This window comes from Callorhinchus milii, unplaced genomic scaffold (assembly GCF_018977255.1).
Source record: "Callorhinchus milii isolate IMCB2004 unplaced genomic scaffold, IMCB_Cmil_1.0 Scaffold16, whole genome shotgun sequence".
NCBI lineage: Eukaryota > Metazoa > Chordata > Chondrichthyes > Chimaeriformes > Callorhinchidae > Callorhinchus > Callorhinchus milii.
Window position 1 is genome coordinate 15,625,763 of NW_024704757.1, and position 23,185 is coordinate 15,648,947.

The following is a 23,185-nucleotide window of genomic DNA, read 5'->3' on the forward strand; positions in this document are numbered from 1 at the left end:
GACTACAATATGGTGCTTTCTGTGATTAAATCTGAAGGCTCAGCATACACACAAAAAAACAGATGTATTTTTGGGGCTATAGCTGTTGTGGGGAAGGAAGATTTAAAAGATGTTTCTTGGGCAAGAAGAAACAAATTAACAAAACCATTTGGAGAACCGTTATGTTTCAGAATGAGGTTTCTCAGTGCCAGTTCAGTAATCTCCAAGAAGATTAGTGAAAAGCTCCCATGTTACCAATTTAGGAGTGAATTGACATTGCAAAGGCTCTTGCAGAGGACAAAGAGATATCAGCCTACATAGGCATGACTGTACCGCTGGGTTGGATAGCGTAAGTGACGCAGAAGCAAAAGGGGTTGCTTAGTGATAATTTACATCAAAGATCAGTGAGTAGCAGGAGGTTGGTGACGCGGCCTTTAATTCTCCATGGTGAACAAGTACACAGGACAATTAACGAATGGTACCAGGTTGCCAGGAAAGTTGATTAAAGCCAGAAGACTGAATTTAAAAATGGTACTGTGATGGGAGGGCGGCAGAGTGGGTGTTCTGGAGGGATGAGATCAGATGGGTCGAAGGGCCTTCTTTATCCTGACCAATCTTGTGATCTTGTGAAGTCACACAATGAAAAAAATGGAATCGACTGAGAGTGAGTTTAGACCCACGTCTGATCTCTCTTTGTTGTTGTAAATCAGGCGAATACAGGAAGATGGTAAAAGAATTTCTGCGCTGACTGGATGCAAAAGCCTGACATATTTGTATATATTGACCGTAATTACCTGTGAAGCGTTTTGAGACATTTAGCCAAGTTCCTTCTTCTTTCTTCCTCTCACAGTGGATCTGTGTTGCTGGGTCATCATCAGTAAGTTTATACAAAACAGTAGAGCCACTCACACCAGTCTATTAGCAGATATAACTTAACACTCCCGCGTAACTTGGTTCTAAATTTTACACAGCACATATAGCACTATTAATAGTATTGAACTTATAATTTTCAGTTGCCAACAAACCAGATGAAATCTGCATTATCAGCCACTTTCCTCTCCTCTCTGAATGCCATCATAAGTTTAAACATAGACAAGATAGGTATCTCTTAAACAGATTCTAAATTATAATTATAAAAGCAAATAGTTTGGTACAGGTCTTTAATTCTGCAAGTAATTGTGGTATTTAGAAATTTACAAAATATTTCAAATGGTGATTATATGATACAAATGTGCATATTTAGAAAGCTGTTGACATTTGATTCAGTTCCAGCCCAATCACAGAGTTCTGTCTGTCGCCTTTTCTTAATTCCTTCCTTCTGCTCTCAAAAGGATCGAGCCTTTTTAATGTACAAGTAAGTACATATGTGCATATACTGTACCACCATGCGTCATAAAAGTCTATAAATCCTCTTATCACTGTTCCAGATCTCTTAGGATCTTGTGGTATTGCTTGTCATGTTCAAGAGCACAATCTGCTTCTTAATAGCACTAAGTTCCCTTTTAATAGCAACTGGAGAGATTGTTTTTTGCAAGCAAAAGGAAACCATGACCGGACATTTTGCTTTCCTTTGGAATTTGATGGTATATGTTGGGCTGGAGAATGACCGGCTGCGATGTTCTTCCTGGATTCCAGGAGCTTATTGTCCATAATGATTTTCGTCTCGTTTCAAAGATCGTTCGGGAGAGTGATACCCAAAGGGTTTCTACTTAGCGCTCATCACTTTCTGTACCTGACATCTCCCTTCATCATCGTGTTGTGTAGGTTTGTCCCCGTCACTCCACAGGTCCGGAAACCCAAGGCAATTCCCTTCTTGAAGCTACTGGGATGTGCTAGGAGCTGCTGTGTGTGCACGCCATCACCTGGGCCTGTTGTCAGTGTTAAAACAAGACAGGTTCACGTAGAACAACAACAACAACTTGCATTTATACCGCGCCCCTTATGCAGGCTAACATCCCAGAGCGCTTCGATTTATTTTCACAGGTGGCACCTATGCGTTGGCGGTGTTTCTATAGTTCCAGCCACACCATACCACCAGATAGCGGTAGTTCCATTCTGCTGGCAACAATGTTCATTAATTTGAATAAATGCATGTTTTTTTTCTTTGCATATGCCAAACTCTCTTGGTTTGAAAGCCGCAGCAGCCATTGGATACACAAAGGGTTAACGGTGGTAAATTAGCCATGCATTCTCACAAAGTGATTTTCTTTCATACTGGATTACCACTTGCATGGATTATCAATTCCCCCCACACACACTGTATCAGCCCATGAAAACATAGTTGCTGTAAACAAGTTCAGGAATGCAATTCCAACGAGATTGAACAGCAAAATATAAAACAGTACGATTAAAATGCTGATGCCTCAAGGAACAGTCACCCCTGAATGAGTTAAGAAAGGAACCCTCCTTTCTCTCCTCTCCCCAGCCAGAACTATCACTTAATTTAGTTTCGCCCGCAAAATATACAGTCACTCCACTTGACAGTATATTCTGTGAAGCGCTTTGAAGCGTCTCAACGACATGATAAGGCGCTGTATCAAATGCAAAGATTAATATTATTGCTATTAACTTCTGCCTTCTGAGTGTAAATGAATTCTTCACGGGATCCATCAATGTTACTTGCGACAGGATTTAACTGGGCCCAATAATCCAGCAGGGTAGCCACTGGGTCATCTGAGCTAAATGCCTGTGATGGAAGAGTGTTCACTTGGCAGCAGGCAGGCCTGACAAGCCACTCTGAAAATAAAGTCATCTTATCACAATTTATGGAGCAGAAATGCTCGAGGCATGCATTTGGGAGTTTGCTTCAATAGGTGTGACACCTAGAGTCACTGACCACTGACTAATTAATTTTCATTTAACCTACAGTTACCTGCTGCTGCACAAAATGGGATCCATTTATTGATCTGAAAAGCCACTGGAATTCAGCTAATAAAAAGATTCGACACTGCAAGAGCAGCCAAGACCATCAATAACACTCGAGCCATTTTCTGCACTGGCTCCCGTGCTTCGTGTTTAATCAAATCAAGTTTTCACACATAAATCTATTGTAATCCAACATTAATCTAACTTTCCCGGTTCCAAAGAGATTAACGGTTATCAGACAGTGTTTGACTGCAGCAAAGGTTATACAGCGCCTGTCTTTCTCACTTAATATCTCATTAACTGCAGGAAAAGAATGACACAAAAAAAAAAACCCTGTGTGCTGGAGACAACTGCAATAAATATGTCTGGGACAAATATTTACAAGTGACTTCTAATAAATTTCAATGTGCTGCGTATAAAAGGCCAATTTGCTACAGTTATGATTCAACCTGTTTAAATTAATGATTCTGCAGCTGAATCTCAGTTACAGCTGAAATACCCAGTTCCTCAGCTGCCAAGCTTGACAACTCAAGGCTGTCTCAAAATAACTCACTGAATCACAACAGTGAACATTGCAGGCAGGTTAAAAATCAACCGTGTTCCTACGAGGGCAAGAATTCCATGCCTTGTTACATACGGGGTCCGGTAGCGTAGTGGATAGAGCACTCGCCTCACAAGCGAGAGGACCTGGGTTCGATTCCCGACCGAGGCGAAACCATAGACAAGTTTCCCTATTCCACATTCCTCCGTTTGCCGAGCGGTAAGTAGGAACCCGGTTGTTAGTCAATTGGCGGATTGCTTTTCCAGGGGTAATAATCCCTTCAAAATAATTAATTAAATAAAAATAATTTGTCCACTCAATCCACGGTTGATTATGGGACACTGCTGTGCGCAATTGGCTACCACGTTTTGCTCACAAAATATGGTCAATTCACTTTACAATATATTCTGTGAAGCGCTTTGAGACGTCTCGAATACAACAACACAACCACAAAATTACATTTATAGAGCGCCTTTCACGTCGGGAGGACATCCCAAAGCACTGGGGTAAGGGGTAAAGAATAAGGGGTAAAGCGCTATATCAAATGCAAGGATTATTATTATGTCACAACTGGGGTATTCTACGTAAACTTTCAACCCTGACCTTTGATTCGTTTGTGTAAGACCAGCCCCTTGTTTCCCTCGGAGTGTCTCTGCTGGATGGTGCTCGGTGGAGTATTGCCCACTTCCAGCTTCTGTAAAGGACTCTCGCCTGTGAATAAGTCAAACAGTTATCAGCAGATTGAATCGACTCTTAGATAATAAAATGGTTTCCTAGGTAGGTTAATGATAGGTGTCAGTCTGGCTCAGTCGGTGTCAATGAGAACAACAAAATTACATTTGTATAGCGCCTTTCACGCCGGGAGGACTTTCCAAAGCACTTTCGCTTCCAGAGTCAGAAGGTTTGGGGTTCAAGCCCTGTGTCGGCTCATTGTCTAGGCTGACACTCCAGCACAGCGCTGGGGGGAGGTCTGTATGGTCAGAGATACTGATCTTCAGATGACACATTAAACTGACATCCCGACTGTCTGTTCAGATGGATGTTAAAGATCCAATGGCGCGATTCGAAGAGAGTCAATCGTGTGACATCCTCACAACATGAACGGCGCTATATCAAGCGTAAGGATTATTATCACATGTATAAATAAAATGCTGGTTACCTGAATGATGGCTCAGTGGGAACTTGACTTTGTTTGCCGGGGGCATTGTCCCGTCAGAGAGCTTGCCTGTGTCTCCGGTGACGATCTTGGGCTGCAGGTAATGGTTGGAATTCTGGAAAAGGCGTGGGGCAACCGCAAACCTGTGGTCAGAAATACTCTTGAGATTGTGAGGCCGGGAGGGGTTTTGTCTGAGTCTGGGGAGCTATGGAAGGAAGCAGAATTTTAGTAACACAAGTTATAATAATAATAATAATCCTTGCAATTGATATAGCGCCTTATCACATCTTTGAGTCGTCTTCACAGGAATATACTGTAAAGTGAATTGACTGTGTATTTTGTATTTTATGAGGATGAAGTCCAGCCAAATGCTACAGCCAAAGCTCACCAATTTCCCCCTCCTCCCCAATAATAATAATACATGCATTTAACATAGCGCCTTATCACGTCGTTGAGACGTCTCAAAGCGCTTCACAGATTATACTGGAAAGGGAATTGACTGTGTATCTTTGGGTACCAGCCTTACCCCTTGCGAGTTAACTTCAAAAGATCGCGATCGTTTCTTCCTCAGGCTCATCTCAGTGGAATCCTCCCTGGGCTCGGGCTTCCTCAGTCCTTTAACATTGGCCCGGCCTCCACGCGGGGTCAGGGGGTGGCTGGACCCCTGGTGGTTGCTGAGGTCAATCACCCCCGTCTCCGTCGAGAGGTCATCAAAATTCGCCACGGACGATATTTCCGAGTTTAAGGTGTTTTTCTTCAGGATTACCCCCCGGCCCCGATTCTCCTTCTCGGTCTCCTCGAGGGAATGGACGGACGCGGTGTTCCTCTCTTTCTCCTTCAAGGCCATCACTGTAGACTCCAGCGGCAGGGCCTGTGCTTTGGAACGCCGCTTGGCTGCTATGACGGATATGCTCTTTGTGCCGGTGGCAATCTCCTCCAGTTTGCCGGAGCCCTGTGGCTTGTTCAGGCTGTGAACCAATTCTGACTTGCTGCTGTCCGTCTCCGACGGAGTGCTGGATAGCCGACTCCGGCTGCGGTCCTTCAGGCCGAGCAGATTCTGCTTCTGTCAAGGGCAAACAAGCACGAAATAAGTCAATTAACTCGGAGGCCCTGGGCTGCAAAAAAAAATCTCCTTCTTGTGTGAAAGTGATTACAGGTCAAAAACGCACAACACGATTGTGTTTTCGCCCACAAAACACACAATCAATCCATTTTACAGTGTATTCTGTGAAGCGCTTTGAGTATCTCGAAGACGTGATAAGGCACTATGTCAAACGCAAGGATTATTATTATTATATTAGGAGGTTGGCAAGCATTTTCCCCAAAAAATTGTCAAAAATGATCTTTTAGTTTTAAACAGTTGACTTTCATGAAAAAAAATGAAGTCTGGTTCAGATTGATTGACAAGACGGCAAGGTACTGTGTATGGGCAGAAGAGGCCTTACTAACCTGGAGGAACAGAGGTCCAGGCAGACGGATAGGAGGTGGTGTTAGCGTTGGCAACTGTTTCATGTAGCGTGACTGGGCGGTGGCTTTAAACACTTTGTTGGTGTCACTGGAGAGAGCACACAGTTCACGTATTATTTCGTGCCACCTCGTTTTGAGCTAGTCTTTGAGTACATTTTGTAAGCTCTTAAACCTGAAGTCTTCATTTAGAAGCCGGTGTTCCGCATTTCCTAAACAAGGGATCAGCCTCCGAATTACAACTGAACTTAAGGGTTTTGCGCGATCTTACACTTTCGAAGATAAAATGAGGTATTTAGAAACATAGAACCAGCAGGAGGCCATTCAGCCCCTCAAGCCTGTTCTGCTACTCTATAAGATCAAAGCTGATCTGTACCTCAAGTCCAATTACCCACCCTTGCCCCGTATCCCTTGATAACTTGACTTAACAAATATCTGTCCATCTCAGGCCTCTTAGTCACAAACCAATGTACACAGAAATTACACAGAAGTTGACCTTTGTATTTGGACTGTAAACAGAGTAAAGCCGCCTCCGAGGCAATAAACCAGAAATGAAGAATTTAAATTGCTCAATAAGGAAAGTAAATCTGGTGTTGATGGGAGCGGATATCTTAAACTTTACAGTAGAGAGAGGAAACTGAATTTGTAAATCCCACACCATTCACTTGCCATAATGTTCACTTCTCAAGTATTAATTTATGTGGCTTTGAGAATAATTCTGTAAAGATTACAAAATTATCGTTCATAATGGGATGATGGGAGAAGGGGATCTGGACATTGCGAAGGAGCAAAGAAACTGCAATATGGATCACTTTGTTTTTTCTTGAAAAATCGAACTTTATAAAAAGTAACCCAATTTTGAACTCACTTGAACACAATTGTTCTCTCTCCACTGCCTGTGTTAAACATTGATTTGACCAGTTAATTCATATTCTAGCTGTTTCTGAACACAGACACAATTATCAAGGATTACTGGAAAGGGTTTTGAAGCTATTACCCATCGTGTTCGGAGAGGATGGGAGGTAGCGAGTCCTTTGCCCGTGGATGAAGCAGTTTCTTATTCTCATGCACAACCATTTTTGGTCTTATGTCTTCTTTACTGCTATCCATTGCCACCACATATTCCCCCAGGTTTAGCTGGCGGGCAACATTCAGGATCGTACCATCCTATGAGACACAATAATAATTCTAGTTTCTGGAAGTGGACACCTGAGCATTACAGCCATTATACCCCGTTACCTTTGGTACTCCCTCCCTAAACCCTTACTGCCTTGCCCCCTCTCCCCCTCTACGCTCATTCTTCCGCCTCTCTTCCCCCCAGCCTCCCACCCCCACACTCTCTCTCTACATCTTTGCGAGCTTCCCAAAGGCTTTCGTCTTTGACCGTGCCTCCCTCCTTCTCCCTCCACAGATCCCCATTCAGTGTCCGTCACCGTCACTGTAAAGCGCTTCGAGACGTTACCCTGCATGTGAAGGATGCTACGTAAATACAAGTTATTGCTGTTCGAGTCAATGACGTTTCTAAATAATATTTGCTGCAACATTTGCTTGCCAATGGGGTCTCAAAGGCTAGAGAGGGAATTGACTGTGTTGGTGTGGTGTGTGTATTTACCCTCAGTGTGTTTGCGGTGATGGTGTGGAGGGTGGACAAACTCTCCAGGGTCCCCTCTTCCATCTCTTGGAAATAGATGGCGTAGAGCTCCTGTAGCTGCCGAGGAACCTGCAGGTTGTGATCTTGGGGGGAAAACAGGAACAGAAGAAATCAGCAGCTACACTCGGTCACCAGACACAACACACACTAAATACATCACTGTGCTGTTCACATTTCAATTTATTCCACCTATAAAAAAAAATGTGGTCACTTAATTTACGCATATTTTCGGGACACTGTTGTGCGCAATTGGCTGCCATGTTTCACCCACAAAATATTCAGTCAATTCACTTTACAGTATGTTCTGTGAAGCGCTTTGAGATGTCATAAGGTGCTATATCAAATGCAAAGCTAAGTTTTGCGGGGGGTAGGGGGTGGGGGAGGGTTAGAGAGAAAGATGGTGGAGAGAGATGAGAGAGAGAGAGAGAGAGAGAGAGAGAGAGAAACAGATTTGGACCATCCAATAGTTGGGATTCTCATTTCGGTTACATTTTCGCTCTGGATGATTTTCCTCTGTGCTGTCATCCAGGGACTCTTCATGTTGCTGAGCAAATAAGAATGATAACAATTGTAAACTAGTTATGACGGCGCGGTTTAGTTACAGCAGCCATCTCCTGAATAGCACGCAAGGGAGGTTTAGATATTACAACAAATCACATTAAGGGTACAGAACTGCAACTGTGGGATACGTATCTGAAGGTACAGCAGTTACGAATGAAGACTCTAATGGAATTATAACCAATTAAGAGCCATTAAAATTCAGTAAACCCAGAACACCAAGGGGCAAAGCAGCAATGAAGAGTCTGCCAGAGCAGAATCTTCCGAATGATTGTATCCCCAGCATCAAGTGCCAGCGCCAAGCACCTCAAGAGATTTACAGCGGCTATTGGAAAAGTTACACATCGCCATTTTCCAGAGAAACCAGGAAGGAGCGATAAATGGCCCACAATCGTGATATTAAAAAAAAAATGTGGTCACTCAATCCCACGACTGTTTGTGGGAGATTGCTGCCTGCAAATTAACTGTCAGGATCTCACGTGAAATGTTTTGATGTGAAAGACACTGTATCAAATGATTATTGTTTGTTATGTCAAGCAGTAATTTTGGGACCAATGTAACTGAATGACACCAGGAAATAACCCAACACGTACACATTGCAACCCTGTAGTCAGACATCATCCCGAAACTCTGAGGAACTCTCTCCCTCAATCCCTCCGCCTTGCACCCCTCCTCCCTCCCCCACTTTCAAATCCTGCCCAAATACTTTCCTTTTGGGTCGTGCTTACGGTCACCTCCCCCGCCCCACTCCCTCTCCCCCCCGGCTCGGGGTCGGACTCCGCCACCGTCAAGCGCTCCGGGACGCTACCCCACACGAAGGGCGCTGTGTAAATGCAAGTTGTTGTTGTTGTCGCAGCATTTACCGTACCCTCTATCAGCTGCCTCTGTTGCTGTATAATCTCATCGCAGAGTGTTCTGTGCTGCTCGTATCGCTGGATAACAAAGTCCTTCTGTTGCAGGATGTTCTCTTTCCGCAGGGCTGTGGACTGGATCTCGGTGTTCTCCACCTCCAGCTCGTGAACCTTGCAGAGTAAGCTCAGGATCTCCTGCTGGTCCTCACTGCTGATCCACTTGGGCAGCAAGTCCTCCATCTTGGAGACCTTCACCTTGGTGTCTCCTAGTTTCTGTTCCAGCTCAGACTAGGAGACCAGGGGTGTGTGGGGAGGAGGGGGGTGGGGGTGGAAGTGGGAAGGGGAGTGGGGGGGAAACAAAAGACCTCAATTTGATAATAATAATAAATTAGTCACTTCAATCCACGACTGTTAGTGGGGACGCTGCTGTGCGTAATTGGCTGCCGCGTTTCGCCCACAAAATATACAGTCAATTCACTTTACAGTATATCCTGTGAAGCGCTTTGAGACATCTTGAAGATGTGATGAGGCGCTGTATCAAATGCAAGGATTATTATTATTATTATCATCATTCCTCCTTTGTTCCCCACATATCAATAAGTAGAGCCCAGTGTGGAGGGGAAGAGAGGTAAATCTTTTGAGTGCTCAGAAATAAAATCTCCTTTGCTAGCTGTCTGAAAGGCTAACGTCCAGGGGTTTGCGACACTCTTTACCTTAAGGACGGCAGTTTTTCTTTGTTCAGCCAAAAGCATGGCGATTTCCTCCCGTGCCACAGTGACCTCCACAGGTTCACTCGTGTCCAAATCTCCGTCTGTCCCGGTTCCTTTTCTGCTCCTCCTCCTCCTCCTCCTCCTCCTCCACCTTCCTTCCTTTTACCTGCTTTCTCCCACCACTGCTCCTCCCTCCACCTCCGAGCGAGATGGGCTTTCTCTCTTTCCCAGCTAAAGAAAACATGAGCTCAGGATGACTCAGCAGTTTCTACTGAAGAACTTTGAAACAGAAACAAAAGGGTCGATTATGCGAGTTGTGCAAAGCACATGTACGGGAGTGACGTAACTATTATAGAATCTTAGAGTCCTACAGCACAGAAGGAGGCCATTCGGCCCATCGTGCCTGTGCCTGTTCTTTGAAAAAGCTACCAACCAGTCCTACTCCCCCTGCTCTTATTCCGCAGCCCTGCAAACGTTTCCTTTCCAAGAACCTATCCAATTCCCTTTTGAAAGCTATATTTAACAGCCAACCAAAGGCAATGAATTATATATTTGCCAGTTCTTTTCATTAGTTGTTAATGGCACAATTAAAAGGAAATGCAATTCCCTCTGTCTGTCTGTTTACACATGGATTGCACATGGTTTACACAGTGTATGTATATATATATATATCATATAAAATCAAGCCCAGGGGTTTTGAGAAGCAAAGGATATTGTGAAGCCACTAGACTTTGTATTGATTAATATATCATAGAAAGCAAAATAAAAAGGATTTGATTCAATTGGGAGGGGGAGGGAGGAGGGGATTATGTCTTTTTGGTGCACAGAAAAAAAACAGCAAAGAGTTTGCTTTGCTTAATTGAGAATGCCCGACAGGTCGACAGTGCAGATTCCGTGTGGATAAGAACGGTGGTCTTTGAGGCCTGAAATTCCACCTAGCCTTCGCCTGTGAGCAGTGTTTTGCCTTCAAAAAAATTAAGATCAAGCAGAATCGGAGGAAAGACATAAATGCAAGAGCAAACTCTCCGGGACGCTAACCCTGCATGAGGGGAGCTATAGAAACACAAGTTATTGTTGCTGTTGTTAATTTGGAAGCCTTTTTTTTAATATAAAAAACACAGCCATCCAAACCATGACTGAATTTAAGAGTTTTCCATAGTTCTGCGCGATCTTAAAATTTTAAAACTAAAATGGTCTTACAAGCTATGACAAAGTGAAATGTCAGACCCCTCACATGTACACGCACTCACGCCCACACCCAAACATGGCCTCGTCAATTGCACCTTAGCTTTTCAATGACATGAAGAAACGAAAGAAAGAGCAGCTATTCCCATTGAAGATTCAGAGCACTTTGACAGGAGGCATTCTTTAAAGCCTCATTAATGCATTCATGCTCAAAAGAGCTTTCTGTCTACTCCGGGAGACCGCGGTGTAAATAGAGGGTTCGCAGTTCAGCACAGGGAGCTACGTACAGTAACATTATCCCACACAACACTTCAACACCGACCCGGAGGAGGCAACAGTTCTGCAGTCTCTCTGCCTCTCTGCAGATAATGGTGTTTCTTAATATATAAAGGAGACTCTCAGATAGATTCCAAGTGTGGTGGTGCAGTACAGTGTAACGTAATGAGGTGCCATCGATCTACCGACTCGGGCGGAACTTGGCGCCGCGAGCTATAAAGGGGATGTGAAGCATCTCTCAGATATCGACCACGACAAGTCGCGCGTGTACAGTGCCCCCTCGTGCAGGGTGGCGCCCCCTGAGCGCTCCCCACACGGTCAGCCAACGCCCCGCACAAAACTCACTCGGCTATGGTCAGCAAGTGCCTGGAGGTGTCGATGTGAAGCTCCATGTTGGTGTTCTCCAGCTCCATGAGGCTGCGGCGGATCTCCATCTGTTGCCTGAAGGCGCTCATCAGTTGCTCCCGCAGACGGCCCATCTCCCCGCGGTTATACTGCACCGAGTGTTGCTGCACCTCAGCTGCGAGTTCAGGACAAAACTCCTAAAGTCGTGAATGAGTTTGGACCAAGAGCGTCTGTTCTCTCCGTGTTTGTCCCCCCACCCCCGTCTCCCCTCACCCCACCCCCAGCTCTTCCCCCATTCGGTTCCAATCTGATTCTTTCTATGTTTTTTTTTTAACCCCCCGTTCTAATTTCCACCTGCAGCGATAAAGCCAGCAGAAGGGGCAACAAAGCTTCGCACATCACTACGGATGGCGTTTCGCCCACAAAATATAAAGTCAAAACCACTTTACAGTATAACCTGTGAAGCGCTTTGAAACATCTCAACATGTGATAAGGCGCTGTATCAAATGCAAGGATTATTATTATTGTTATTATTATGATGCATAGAGCTTTCCGCTGCTGTAAAATGGACTAAAACTGAATTTAAGGATTGTTCCACAATCTTGCACAATCTCAAATTTTAAGATTAAGGATCTTAATCTTCCAAAACAATATATATTTGCGATTTCGAGCCTCGAGGTCTTTCTAGAAAACTTCTAGAATTCCTTTGAGGAATTTCAATAGGGAAGTGTCCATACAATTTTTTTCCATGAATCTGTTTGTTTCATACAAACAAAGTGTCCTGCCACCCAGAAGGTGTGTTGCAAATTCAACCCGCGGAATTTATGTTCTCAAAGCAGCCAGTGCCAGACACCCTGGAAATTTATATCAGAACTCCAGTCTCCGAGTGATGTATTTCTGACAGCCTAGGAACTGTGCTCAATCTATTTTGTAAGTGAATGATCCCAACTAAATGGTGCCGGAGGACATAAGAACTGTTGGCCACCAGTGGGCAATGTCATTTCGCAAATAGCTGCAGCGTCCTATTGCATTCTGTTTGCTGTACACGTCACTCTCTCTGCACATCCCACAGCACTGTTCGAAATGAGAAGGGAGTTTCTCCTGGTGTCGTGTCCGACAATCCCCCTGGGGGGGTGGGGTGGGGTAGTGGGGCCAGCCGGGTATCTGACACGTGCGGAAACCCAATTGTGCACAGCAGTGTCCCACAAACAGTCGTGGATTGAGTGACCAAATTATTATTTTTTTTTGAAGGGATTATTACCCCCAGAAAAGTAATCTACCAATCGACTAACAGCTGAGTTCCTAGTCACTGCTAGTTAAACCCCTAACGGTCCGCTCTGCTCGGCAATCAAACCCGGGTCCTCTCTCTTGCGAGGCAAGTGCTCCAACCTACCTTGGATGTCCCTGATATTGGCCTTTTCCAATTTCCGTCGCTCGGGACCCTGCTCATCAATCTTTGATTTCAGCCTATCAATCTCGTTCCTCAGATCAGTGATGATGTTGGTGTATTGGGTGATGTGATATGAGATGTTCAACAGGTTGCGTTTCACCTGCAGTCCAAGGTAAATTGGAAACAGAGAAAAGTTACAAACTATTCCGTCGCTTCACTCTTCACAGTAAATCACATGAGATGTCTTAACGAAATGATAAGGTGCTGTATCAAATGCATCGAATGATTTACCTTTCACATATGGATTTGTGCAGAAAATGACCCTATTGGTGCTTGTATCCACACGGTTGAATGGGGGTGGGGGGGTTTAGGAACAAAGAAAGGAGTGAGACGTGTTCCACATCTCACCTGGTTGGAACACGCTTGGTAAAACGGAATCGGGCCAACGCTAGTTTCTGCACCGAGTCTAACAGTGAATCGGCAACGAGCTGCCAACCAGTCTGTGTCCGCTCGCGCTGTTGCTGTATGTTTTGTTGCATGAATGAGAATCCTGACACTGATCGCGGGCCAGGTGCCCACTCCCAGCAAAACGTGAGCCGTCAGCTCCTCGGGACAGTTCAATCACTCGCTCACACACACGCGCGTGTACATATCTACTGTATATATTAGATTTTTTTCAAATTCCGCTTACAAAATGATTGATGTTTTTCCAGTGCGCAAAGATTTCAAGAGAGACTGGCAGTTCCTTTGGCTGCTACAAACCCGTGCTGAAAAATGTCCTGCCTGAATGATGGATTTCCCTTCCCCACAACCAGCGCCTGGGCAAAGAATCTGCCCCCGCTTAAGAGTTAAGAGCCCAGCTTTTTCTCCCCCAACCCTGAAGCGGGTTTGTAACGGAATTATTGGGAAGGAGGGAGGGAGGAGATAATAATACTACTAATAATAATCCTTGCATTTGATACAGCGTCTTATCACGTCCTCAAGACGTCTCAAAGCGCTTCACTGAATACACTGTAGAGTGAATTGACTCTGTATTTTTGGGCGGGAATCGAACACAGGTCCTCTCACTTGCGAGCCAGTGCTCAACCACTAAGCTACTGGACTCCACATGGATGGAGATGGACGTGATGCGCTGAGGCACAGTGTCACTCTGGGTTTACACAGATCGAGCGCTCGGTGTACAGTGTAGGGGAAGACTTCCTTGCTGAAGGGTATCTGGACCTGACTGAGGGTACCACAAGTCACCTCCGCTCGGAAACCCGCTTACCCTGGTTTTAATGTTCTTGGCACGGTCTGCGTAGATCAGGGTGTTCCTGGATTCCTCAAAGGAGGCACTGGCGGGGCTGATGTGAGCAATCATAACCGTCCTGCTGTTTCCTCCCAGCGAGTCCTGAACCAGAACAAAAGGAAGGGCCACAGAAATTCAATGCCAAACAGCTGCTTAGTAGACAATTAACCGTGAAATCACAAGAGAGGCCATGAAGAATGGGCTTCGCTCACAAAATACGCAGTCACTACACCTTACTGTATATCCTGCGAGGCACTTTCAGACGTCTCAATGGCGTGATGAGGTGCTGAATCAAAAGCAAGGATTATTACTTATTTATGATTATTATTTATTTAATATCATTATATTATTTATGATTATTATTATTATTTATCAATGATCAAACGGAGAGACAAGTGACCTAAAGAGCAGCCGACTTTTGAGTGTCTCAGTTACAATGTGCAGTGGCAGAAGTGGAAGCAGTGAGATACCTTGAGCAGACGGGTGAGTTTGCTGTCTCTGTAGTTGACGTACTGCGATCGGTTTGCTCCCTTCTCGCTCAGTGCGTTGATGCAGTTCCCCAGAGCCAGCAGTGACCGGTTAATGTGGGCTCCTTCTTTCATTCGTTTGCCGGTGTTCTGCGTCTGTCAATTGAAAAAAAAGCGATCAAAACACAGAAACACAGGAACAGGAGGAGACCATTTAGCCCCTCGAGTCTGTTCCGCCATTCTATAAGATCATGGCTGATCTGTACCTCAACTCCAAATACCCGCCTTTGCCCCGTATGCCTTGACACCCTGACCTAACAAACATTTATCCACTTCTGTCTTGAGGAGGGGAGCTATGATCAATTGGGGGGTGGGTGAGCTAATGGGGGGTGTGGGGGGAATGGGACCGTGATTGACTCGGGTGGGGTTGGAGAGGAATAAAATTAATTACCTGCGACGCCCTCTCAGATCCCGCAAGGTCGATCATGAAGAGGCGTCCGACCCGTATCTCCTCCATAATGTTCTTTATCCGGCTCTTCTGTTTGACGGTGACCTGCAGCACGGCGTGGGAGCGAGACGAGGTTCTGTTCGCAGCCGTGGGCTCCTGCGTGCGTTGTCGGTTTCCCTTTGTCAGCAGCTGCATGATCTGAGCTCGACAGGAACCATTAAGAGTTAGCGTTCGGGCCATTAGGAAATGGGCGCAACTTTTCGGAAACGGCACTTAATTTTGACACAGCGCCTGATCGCATCTTCGAGAAGTTTCAGAGCGCTTCGCAGAATACACTGTCAAGTGTAGTGCCAACACGGGGCAGCCAATTCACTTTACGGTATATCGTGTGAAGCGCTTTGAGACGTCTTGAAGACGTGATAAGGCATTGTATCGAATGCGAGGATTATTGTTGTTATTTTTATTATTAGGATTATTGTTATTATGATGTCTCGCCTTCCGTCGTTTTCATCTGCACCGTGGGGATTGGACGTTGACCTCTGTACCCCCTGAGACGCCGGCCGGCGTGGAGGGCGCTATATAAATCCAAGTTGTTGTTGTTGTTGTACCTCCATGGCATTGCTGGTTGAGAATTCCGTGATTCCCGCTATCTGGATCCCACCCTTGGAATCTTCCCGCAAATCCAGAAACCCCGATGAAGGGTTCAAGAGGTCGCGGATCATTTCATTGTAAATCTGGAACAAACAAAAGGGGAATGAGGGAAATGTAGTTAACCATTAATGATAGATTTAGCATCTACACACACACAGTGTTCCTAAATACATAGCATCACTTTAGTATATCACAAAAGCCATGATTGTTAGAGGACAAAGGGACGAACAATAATAATAATCCTTGCATTTGATATAGCGCCTTATCGTGTCATTGAGACGTCTCAAAGCGCTTCACAGAATATAGTGTTAAGCGAATTGATTGGTATTTTGTGGGCAAAGTGTCGGGAACCCAATCAACCTATACGCCGGCAGTCGAGGGGTTAAATATTGCACGACTCTCGGGTTTTGTTAACTCTTTATAAACTCACTAGTGCTCCTGCTGAACAGGACATTGCATCTCTGTTCCCCTCGGACAACGTCACTGTGCCACAAAAATACAGATAAGGGCATTTTTTTGTGGTTTATTAAATTTAAAACAAAATCCAGGACCTGAACTCAATCCTTTTCCCCTCCCCTCCCCTCCAGCAGCTTCCATACAGTAAGAGAGAGGATACAGTGTTGACCAGCGCTCTGCCAAGCCACAACTCAACTCGCGCTGCAGAGGACTTCAATTAAATGAGATTGACCTCAAAGTCAACGCTCTGTGTACTGGGAGTGTGCTCATTCGGTGGCAGTTAGCTGTCTTATCTTTCTTTCTTTTTCTCTCTGTTTGTCTCTCTCTCTCTGTCTGTCTGTCTGAAACACACACATTGATGCACACAGACATCTTTCAGCGAGACTGTTTCTGAGATTTCCATGTACGGCTGTGTGTCAGAAACAACAGCACAATAAACGCTGTGAATTCAATTGAAGTCAAGCAGCCTTGAAGCTTCCTTATTGCCAATTTGCATAGGAGGTTCAGTAATACCTCTTGGGGCAGGTAGAATGCCTAGGACTAGGGCTGGCTACACGTCGATGTCCAACTCTCCTGGAAAGGACAGTTGCCTAACTCAACGGGTTGTCCTCCATGCTGTCTGATTCATTGGATGAAACTCATACCAATGGATGGCAATGCTACAAGATTTGTAACAACAACAACTTGCAATTATATCGTCCCCACCCCCATGCAGCGCTTGGCTCTCCCGTGAAGACCTGGCACTTGAACAAGATGTTCTGTTCTGTCAGTTCTGACGAAAGGTCATCGACTTGAAACACTAACTCCCTTTTCTCTCCCCATACATGCTGCCTGACCTGCTGAGTGAGACACTTCCCAGACACTTCTTTTTTCGCGCCAAAGAGCAAGGTGGAATAGCAGCCACAGCACGAGCCAGGACCTTCGGGAGACGGGGGGGAGAAACTCAGCAGAAAAGAGGTTTGGAGTTTACCTCTAAGTAGGACATCGAGACATTGTACTGCATGCTCTCACTGGTAGCTTCAATAGCTCGGAACAGGTCGTTGAGTGTGCGGATGTAGATTCCAGGCTCACAGTGCATCCCCAGCATGGTGTATGTCTTGCCAGCCCCTGGGCACAAGAAAACATTGGCGTAAACTTACATCGTTAGTTGGCAGAGTGCCTCAGGGGGGAGTTGTGCGCAAGACAGTTTTATCTACACCACTCTGACGGATTGTGTTGTTCATTTTTTTTTAATGGGGTACTTGGAGTAGCATAACAGGCAGAACAGGCTCAAGGGGCTGAATGGCCTCCCGCTGTTCCCATGTTTCACAGAACGCTTGTGAAGCCGAATCCGAAGAAGGGAAACAAAACAAAGACAGGTTTAAGAAAGAAAAGTCAACGACTCTATTGGACGGGATGAATATTACATAAAACATCATCTGGACAAATTGATTTCATAAATCACCCCCCAACCCACACTACCTGTAGGTCCATACGCAAAGACAGTAGCATTATATCCGGAGATGACACCTTCTATCAGGTCCTTGGTGGTAGCCATGTAAACATCTTCCTAGAAAATAAGTACAAATGGCTTTAGTTTACAGTGACTGTAAGACAGGGATTCCAGCAACAATTTACATGTACACAGCGACTTTCACATCAGGAGAAAATCTCAAAGCTCTTCACACAACTTCGAGACGTCTCAATGACGTGATAAGGCGCTCCAGCGAATGCAAGGATTTATTATTATTATTATTACTAAATCGAGCATTATCAATTTGTTCCAAATGTTGAGGCAGGAACCCGCCCCACTAGTCAGCAGCGGTTGGTAGCACTTTATCAACCTCTTTGAAGGATTTGCAAGAATAATGTGTGTGTCATTGAAATGTGGTACAGCTGCAATAATGGGCCCTCTTCTGAGATAAAAGGCGTGTTCTCACCGCAATAGAGACGGCTCTTTGTTGCATCCAACACACGGCAAAACACGGTAAAGAACATCTCCTTGACAATGCAGAGAGACAAGAAAAACAAAACCCCCCTTTGGAACAAGATTCACGACACGCACGCCGGTACCTGGGAGGCAGTGTGATCAAACACCACGTCGAACATGAAGGTCCGCTCGCGAGATCGATTCGCTCGGAGGATGTCATCTGGGTCTTCTGTCGGATCCATCAAGACCACCATCTGCGAAATCAGAGAGAAGAACAGAAGTGGATTGAGGAACGAGGACAGGAAATCATCTGCACCTTCAGCAGCGCAGCACAATCCAAAACGACAACAATTTACATTCACACGGGACGGCATCTCGGAGCACTTCACACAATATACCCTTAAGTGGTTTGACTGTCTTTTGTGCAGCGAAACACGGCAGCCAATTGCGCACAGCCGTTATATAGTCATATGTATAGTTTGATAATCTTCCTATGACGTATGCAAACTGATTACACAAGTCAAATAGCACCATAGAACTGAAGCCTGTTATAAAGACTAGCATCCGGTCATTATAATGAATAATAATAATCCTTGCTTTTGATATAGCACCTTATCACGTCTTTGCGACGTCTCAAAGCGCTTATCAGGTCATTGGCCAAACGAACGCTGGCATCCTGGGCTCACAGAGAAAGTTCATCTTATTTATTATTGTCCGACTACCTATGACAACTTTGAAACTCATGAGCAATGCACAGTCAATTAAACCCTGACGGCTAAGTTGTAAGGTTGAACTATACCACATCAGGTTTGAGACTCCTATTGTGTCTAAAAGCAATGTTTCTTCCTAAACTACTTCTGAGCAACGTCTTAAAGTAATTTATTAACTAATTAATTTTGTGCGGAATTATTCCGATCAATAAAATGCAAGAAACCACATGGGAGGGCAAGTTTAAACCTGTCTGAAACAGACTAATCAAACACATGAATGCAGGCACTGGCAACTCACTAAAAACCCATTTCATTAAGGAGGCAAAAGGGGATTATTAGGTGACTTTGCAGCTGTATGAAACGCAACAGTGAGTTAATAGACCTTGCATTTGTGAAGAAAAATAACCCGTTGATTTATTTTAGCCCAAATAAATCTTTCTAATATGAACAGCGAGCCTCACTAACACTCACGCTAACCTCATATTACAATCACTTCAATATGTTTAGATGCCCTCTCCTTCTGCTCTGCCAACTCGTGCCAGCTTCAAATCCCCCATCAATGGGTGAGCTATCAGCCACTAAGCTCTTGCTCTCTGACCCTGCTCCTTCATCCCTCTGCTCTCTCCCAATAATAATAATCCTTGCATTTGATACAGTGCCTTATCACGTCTTCGAGACGTCTCAAAGCGCTTCTCAGGAATATACTGTAAAGTGAATTGAATGTATATTGTGCGGGCGAAATATACTCTGCCTCACTCCCTGGCAGAGGCCAAAACCCTGCGCCTCGCTCCCTGCCTAATTGGATCTGCTCGCTCCCCAGTCTGCCTTCAGAACCCATCTTAAAAACCTCTCTCCTTTGCCCATTCCCCTCTCTCCCACCCTACCCTACGTTTCGCCCACAAAATATACAATCAATTCACTTTGCAGTATATCCTGTGAAGCGCTTTGAGACGCCTCAAAGACATGGTCAGGCGCTTTATCAAACGCAACAATTATTATTATTATTACCCTCCCACCCTAACAATCTTATGAAACTTTTTTCAGCTTTAGGCATTTGGCAAATCTGATTCCATGGACTGTGCCACGCATTTCTGGGACAGTCAGTTCACAACTAGCTAAGTCTTAGCACAAATATGTGCGGGGCATTAATCTATACTTTGATCAGAAATGCAAGGAGTGCCACTTGGAGGAAAATCAACGGCTCCTCTGAGATGAAGCTTTCTCACGCAGAGCTGGTGCCAGGCTGCCACCATCAATCTAAAGGCTCGGCTCGAGGTGTATTCATGGAAGGGGTGAAGTGCCCATTGCTTCAAGTTTCTACCACAGTTGCTAAGGTAATGGAGCCATCATTCACAGCTGCCTGTTTGAGGAATGAGTGGTTCAATACTGTACGTCCTACTCAAATTACTCTAAATATCTTCTTCGGTCACTGCTGCCTTGTAGCAAGGGGTAAAATGGGCATCACGCTTCAGTGAAGCTACTGTTGGTTAGCAAATGGATGAGAACTGAACGACTGTTGATGGGGGTATAGCGGGTGTGAGATCACAATCCCATTGGAAGCTTAAGCTATAACAGAGCCCGTGCATCTCGAATGAATAGTAACATATCTCGCATTTCATGTAGTGCCTACAATGCTGAAACTTGCCAAAGCGCTTCACGGGCAATTGCTCTCAAATGTAGCGACTGTGTATTTGTAAAGATGGGAAGCAATAAAGCAACAAGTCTTCCAAATGAGACCTGAGCCAGATTGTTGGAGGTGATCAGTCCAAACAAAGGAGTCTTATGAACAAACAGTCACTTGGTATTCTCCGCTGTCTGTAATTACTGTTGTAAAAGCACACAATGGCTTTGGGCCTTTTCAACCCAATATCTGAAATTACAGTGCAGCCTTCTGAAAAGGGCCAAGGTAAATAATTACAAACTAACCTCGTTTCATCCGTACTGGAGCGGTGAATAGAAAACAAATCCATTTGTATTTTTTTTTTCTGACTTGTGTTGCCGAGGAAATGACTCCCATTGTACAACATTCCTCAATCCAGCCAAGCCCGTTTCTGTTTTGATGCAGGACAAATGCAGAGCTATTTTGTACACCTCGTGCTCATCAGTGAAGGGAACGGACCTTGAATGCAAAGCTGATTTGACTGAATTCACCGCGTTCAACTGGGATTTGTCTTCATTTACATTTGTACCACTAGGTACCTGTCGCATCACAAAGAGGCAGTTTTATTGATGAGTTCTTCTTTAGAGTACAGAACTGGAATATTTCAGTGTTGAACATTGTATTGTATTGAGCAGGGACAGCAAAACTCTATGTGATATAAGACACACTGTAATATTTAGCAACCATTGTGATTCCTTCCACCACTTTTAGACTCTTGCTATCAAGCCAAACTTGGCGTAATATCATGTCTTAGCCCTGAAAGATGCAGAGAAGAGTTATGAATAACTGGGCTGAGATACGAGGCTGTTGTCTAACAAGCGGTTCAGTCAAGGCTATATCCTGAAGCTAAGAATGAAATTGCAGCTTCAACTCATGCCCTGGTATTTGGTTTTATTATTGTGCTACATTAGTACTGAATCATATTGTTTTTATAATGTAAAAATGTTTGTTCAGTGTCTTGATAATGACTCAATAAAGGGTTCCGTGCCTTGAACCCTGCCAACAGGGGAATGAATAAGATTCACTGCACAATATCACCTTATATCAGGATTTACTTAGACCGACGTTGACTGTGTTCCTCTCCTGTGTGAATTATGTCTCAATTTTTTATCAGTCTCTAATTTACTATGTGACCGAATATACCATCCTCAGATTTTCTTTTCTCGAAAAAGATGCACTTTAAAAAGGAATAGAATGCATTCAGAGCATACATAGATCATACAATAATACATCTGTGTAGTGGGTTCATGCAAATTGTTCCCGGAAACACAATTTACCTTTACTAAAAAATATTTTTTTATGTCTTTGACATAACGTTATCACAACACACACACACACAAAGTGTTTTCCCTTCAAATTATATGGTTAAAAAAATTGATGGATCCACTACAGAAAGTAAAACTATCAAGCGATAAAGGTGATCGGCGATCGAGCAAATGCCTTACATCACACTGCTACTGCGTATGTGCCAATCAGGATTAGATGGGCCTTGGATCGAGACTTCAATAAATAATTGACAGGGAGGAAAACCTGCAGATTAATAAAGATTTAAACGCGGGAGGGAGACACAAAGGAGGACTGATAAGGGTAAATTGGTGAGGATACTGGGGAAGAAAATAAAAGCTGCAATGCTTCACAAGAAATTCACCTCTAAATACTGCCATTGAAGGTACTATTTCAGTAGGTCCACAAATCACTTCCATCTTCCATTGACTATCAGTACTATTTGGAACGCGAGTTATCTTATCACACCTAAATAATCCAAAATATAATCCTTGCATTTTGATACAGCGCCTTATCACGTCTTAGAAACGTCCCAACACAATTCCCAAATGGCTCCCTCTAAATAATAATAATCCTTACATTTGGTACGGCGCCTTTCATGTCGGGAGGACGTCTCAAAGCGCTTTACGGGATATCCTGTAAAGTGGAGCGACTGTGTATTTTTGCGATGAAACACCCACGATAAACGCGTACACATAAATACATACATGCTTGAGGCACTGTTTGGCACTGCCAGGAGTTCCCTGTGTAATGTGTTGTTTTTCCCCCCATTACACACAGCTACCTTGTTTGTGTGTAAGCACTGTGCATTCCGGAGCTCCGTCAAACAAAGAGAGTCTGTCCTAAACTGTCCTGATTCCTGAGGCAGAAACAACATGTAAAAACGCCGGCAGTTTCCTGCCTGCAACGTGCAGATGAACTGATTTAGCAAAACTGTCCGGGGACGAGGCATTGTCTGGCGTTATCGTTTTGTGCCGCGAAAACTCTTTGTGAACTGCAGTTGTCACTACGCATCAAGTTAAAAAAAAAAATCAATGTTTTATAGAGCGCAGTCAAAACCTGCCCATCCTCGCTTTGTTACGGCTGTAGGTTCTGTCCTACTTACAGTTGCATTCCCGAGAGGAAAATGCTCGAGAGAAAATATAGCTCTTCGGTTCAAAAAAAAAGAAAAATACTTGAATGTGACCACGCAGTTCACTGTAACCTGGACTTGCCTTACCTGTTTACCTGCGAGCCTCACTGATGGACACGGAGGCTGGTCACCACCAACAATGCCTTGAGTTAACATGGACTCCCTAGCCTCGTTGATGCTATCCCTTTGGACGCAGTTTTTTTCTAAAA

At 44.5% G+C, this 23,185-nt stretch overlaps 1 protein-coding gene across 1 annotated transcript in view; it reads right to left on the bottom strand.

Annotated features, from left to right (window-relative positions):
• si:dkey-26i13.8 (kinesin-like protein KIF19) overlaps nt 1-23,185 on the bottom strand; it is a 28,587-nt gene that overhangs the window by 768 nt on the left and 4,634 nt on the right. The window contains exons 3-21 of the mRNA XM_042341180.1: nt 18,334-18,444; nt 17,743-17,830; nt 17,252-17,388; nt 15,783-15,908; nt 15,178-15,372; nt 14,730-14,882; nt 14,239-14,361; nt 12,975-13,131; nt 11,582-11,756; nt 9,959-10,006; nt 9,779-9,905; nt 9,083-9,353; nt 7,618-7,739; nt 7,003-7,172; nt 5,991-6,096; nt 5,068-5,604; nt 4,545-4,746; nt 3,989-4,096; nt 774-1,847 (exon numbers count right to left, since the gene is read on the bottom strand). Of these exons, the coding sequence (XP_042197114.1) occupies nt 1,699-1,847; nt 3,989-4,096; nt 4,545-4,746; nt 5,068-5,604; nt 5,991-6,096; nt 7,003-7,172; nt 7,618-7,739; nt 9,083-9,353; nt 9,779-9,905; nt 9,959-10,006; nt 11,582-11,756; nt 12,975-13,131; nt 14,239-14,361; nt 14,730-14,882; nt 15,178-15,372; nt 15,783-15,908; nt 17,252-17,388; nt 17,743-17,830; nt 18,334-18,444 (3,105 nt within the window). The 3' untranslated portion in view covers nt 774-1,698. The remainder of the gene's footprint in view (nt 1-773; nt 1,848-3,988; nt 4,097-4,544; nt 4,747-5,067; nt 5,605-5,990; nt 6,097-7,002; nt 7,173-7,617; nt 7,740-9,082; nt 9,354-9,778; nt 9,906-9,958; nt 10,007-11,581; nt 11,757-12,974; nt 13,132-14,238; nt 14,362-14,729; nt 14,883-15,177; nt 15,373-15,782; nt 15,909-17,251; nt 17,389-17,742; nt 17,831-18,333; nt 18,445-23,185) is intronic.